This window comes from Etheostoma spectabile, chromosome 23 (genome assembly GCF_008692095.1).
Source record: "Etheostoma spectabile isolate EspeVRDwgs_2016 chromosome 23, UIUC_Espe_1.0, whole genome shotgun sequence".
In the NCBI taxonomy this organism is placed as follows: domain Eukaryota; kingdom Metazoa; phylum Chordata; class Actinopteri; order Perciformes; family Percidae; genus Etheostoma; species Etheostoma spectabile.
The window spans coordinates 1,365,454-1,368,022 of NC_045755.1; the positions used below are offsets into that span (position 1 = coordinate 1,365,454).

The 2,569-nt window shown below is 40.7% G+C and overlaps 1 protein-coding gene across 1 annotated transcript in view; it reads left to right on the forward strand.

Moving 5' to 3' along the window:
• aldh1l2 (aldehyde dehydrogenase 1 family, member L2) overlaps positions 1-2,140 on the forward strand; it is a 37,151-nt gene extending 35,011 nt beyond the window's left edge. Inside the window, exon 23 of the mRNA XM_032505300.1 lies at positions 1,878-2,140. Coding sequence (XP_032361191.1) covers positions 1,878-1,933 — 56 coding nt within the window. The 3' untranslated portion in view covers positions 1,934-2,140. The remainder of the gene's footprint in view (positions 1-1,877) is intronic.
• Positions 2,141-2,569: the final 429 nt, after the last annotated feature.

Here is a 2,569-nt window from a genome sequence, read left to right on the forward strand (position 1 = left end):
GTTAAACCACCTTTTAACATTATTTTAGTACATTATATACACAGTAAACCTCTTATAATTTAAAATTTGCACACACAAATAAATATCATCCTGAATTCACAAATTATTTATTATTGCAGGGACTGCAGAAGATCCCATTTTTAAATAACTACAACTCAGAAACAGGAGGAATTATTGTTAATCTCAGTGTACAACAATAAAGTGTCTCCTGCTCTGACAAACAATGAGTGAGTTAGAAAAGAGTTAAATAAACTGGTTTAAAAACCATTCCAGTCAAAACAATTTGAACAGGTGAGGATGAGGCTGGGACTAAAACGTATTCTGTACAGAACACATGTTGTGTGGCTGATGGTGACGTGTAGAAGTCAGAGAGACTAAATCTGTTCGGATTACTGATTATCTACAGTCTGCTGTTTATTAACATCTACAACAGATCGCATGTAAAGCGTTTTGAGAGCTACTCTGTCATAATTGGAGACTTGTACCAGCTGATATATGGTTCTGATAAAAGTTTATTAAATCAGAAGCGGACCACAGACTTCCTGTTCAGCCTGACGTCTGCTGGGATCGGAAATCTTACGACTTTACTGCCGATTTTTGTCGCCGGAAATTTTGAACGTTTTAGATTTCTCTGAAATACGTTGACCTCATTATTTGTTTTGGCCACGTTTAACATAAAAATCCAACATAATGGCATTATAGATATGAATGAATGGAAAAGCATAATAGTTCCACTTTGAGATAGTATTTCTCCCAATTTGGTATTACAGTAGCAAGTCCTAACTAACTTTAGGAATCCCATCTTATCCCAGGTTAGGAAATCCTAAGTGGTTATCAGCTTTTATGTCTGTTATCTAGCATCCAACGCTACTTTTCCCATCACGCCGAGCTGAACAACTTTGTGTTTGTTGTTTTTCTTGTTGAAACATACTGGAAAATAACTTGAAACATACAAAAAATGGAGCAAAAACAACAACGGGCATTTGTCAGTTGCACCCATGGTCGCACTAAAACCGGGAGAGCCTTGTGTTGCGGGTCAACTTTTCCAAAGCGTGTGACAGTGGCTCAAAGAAACTGGATTCAAGTTAGCCAACACTACCTGGTGGATCAGTGAAAGTTAGGACAGCTTAGCAATATCCTGTTAGAAGTTTCTGTAAATACAGCCCTAGTTCAAGTTAGGTCTTAGACGCTCTGCTTCTAAGACGTGTGGTACGGCGCGTGGCGGAGGACGGAATAAAACAGCGGCGCAGCCGTAACGCAGCGCAGAGGTGCCCAGTGGAAAATTAGAGTTAAGGCCTTTTGTCACTAGCCGCCGGCGTGCGCAAATGTAAAGTCATAAGAGCACCTGTCGTGCTTGGTGGTCGCAACACTCGTTGCAGTGTTCTCATGGACAGAGGTGGCACTGATGAAGAAAGGTTTTGCTCTTTCTACGCACTAGAAGAAGAAAAAGGTGAACAACTGGCAGCAGAATTGCCGTCAATGCTTGGATTTGATTGGAAGAGCTACTTCATGGGATCAAGCCTTTCATTCACCATAAAAGAAGTCATCTTAACCCAGGAAGGTTACCAGAGAGACCTGCAGTAACTCTGAGAGTCCTGGCATCCGGTTACCCTCGAGCTCCTTCAGGCTTCCTGTTTCCGCTTGGTTGTGCGCCGTTGCAAAAAAATGTGGCTGTTGGCTAATCTGAAAATTATAGGATTTTTTTTTTAAAGTGTTTCTTAATGAAGTTAATATAACTGTAACAATGAACTGTTCCAAATATTGGACTGGACTTAGATAATGAGCAGATATCCTTTCATTCTGATTTTGTCCCACAATTTGTCCCTTAGCACCCTTTCTTCCCAGTGAATATTGTTTTTTTGTGGTCTGGTCCACAGGAGAGGACGCCCTACTGGAATACCTCAAGACCAAAGCAGTGACTGTGGAGTACTGAGACGCAGACTCTCAGCGCATCTGAATAGGAAAAGGACTTGTCTGTCTGCTTCATGCAGACATCCAGCTTCATTCAACATTGCTTCTGGACAGCGTTTGTGTGTGTGTGTGTGTGTGTGTGTGTGTGTGTGTGTGTGTGTGTGTGTGTTTACTGTTGATGAAAGACAGCTTTGTTGTTTTCGTCTCTGCCGCAGTTTGGACACTGCGTTAAAAACAAACAAAAAATCGATCATGGACAAGGGACACATGTGGTCCACACACAAGACCCGAGTAGGACGTCCGATGGGAACCAAGATGGTTAGATTATTTTTAGTGTTTCAGTTCCATAAAAGTGCTTTATTTAAAAAAAAAAAACTAAAACCTGTTTTTCCATTGTTATCAATCGTTAAAATGCCTTTCTCATTCACTCGTAATTAGGGCTGCACAATTAATCGAATTTTAATCAAGATCACGATTTTGGTTTTCCACGATCAAATTTGCGTAATCGAGCGATTTCTTTTTTTAAATGCGTCATTTCATAGAACGCTGAGTTTTTTTGCAAAACCAATCTACCGCTCCGTAAACCACTGTCTGATCATGAGCCAGTCAGAGTTGTTCCCTGCACCTCGCAGCTTAGTTTCTAGATGTAGACAGTCCC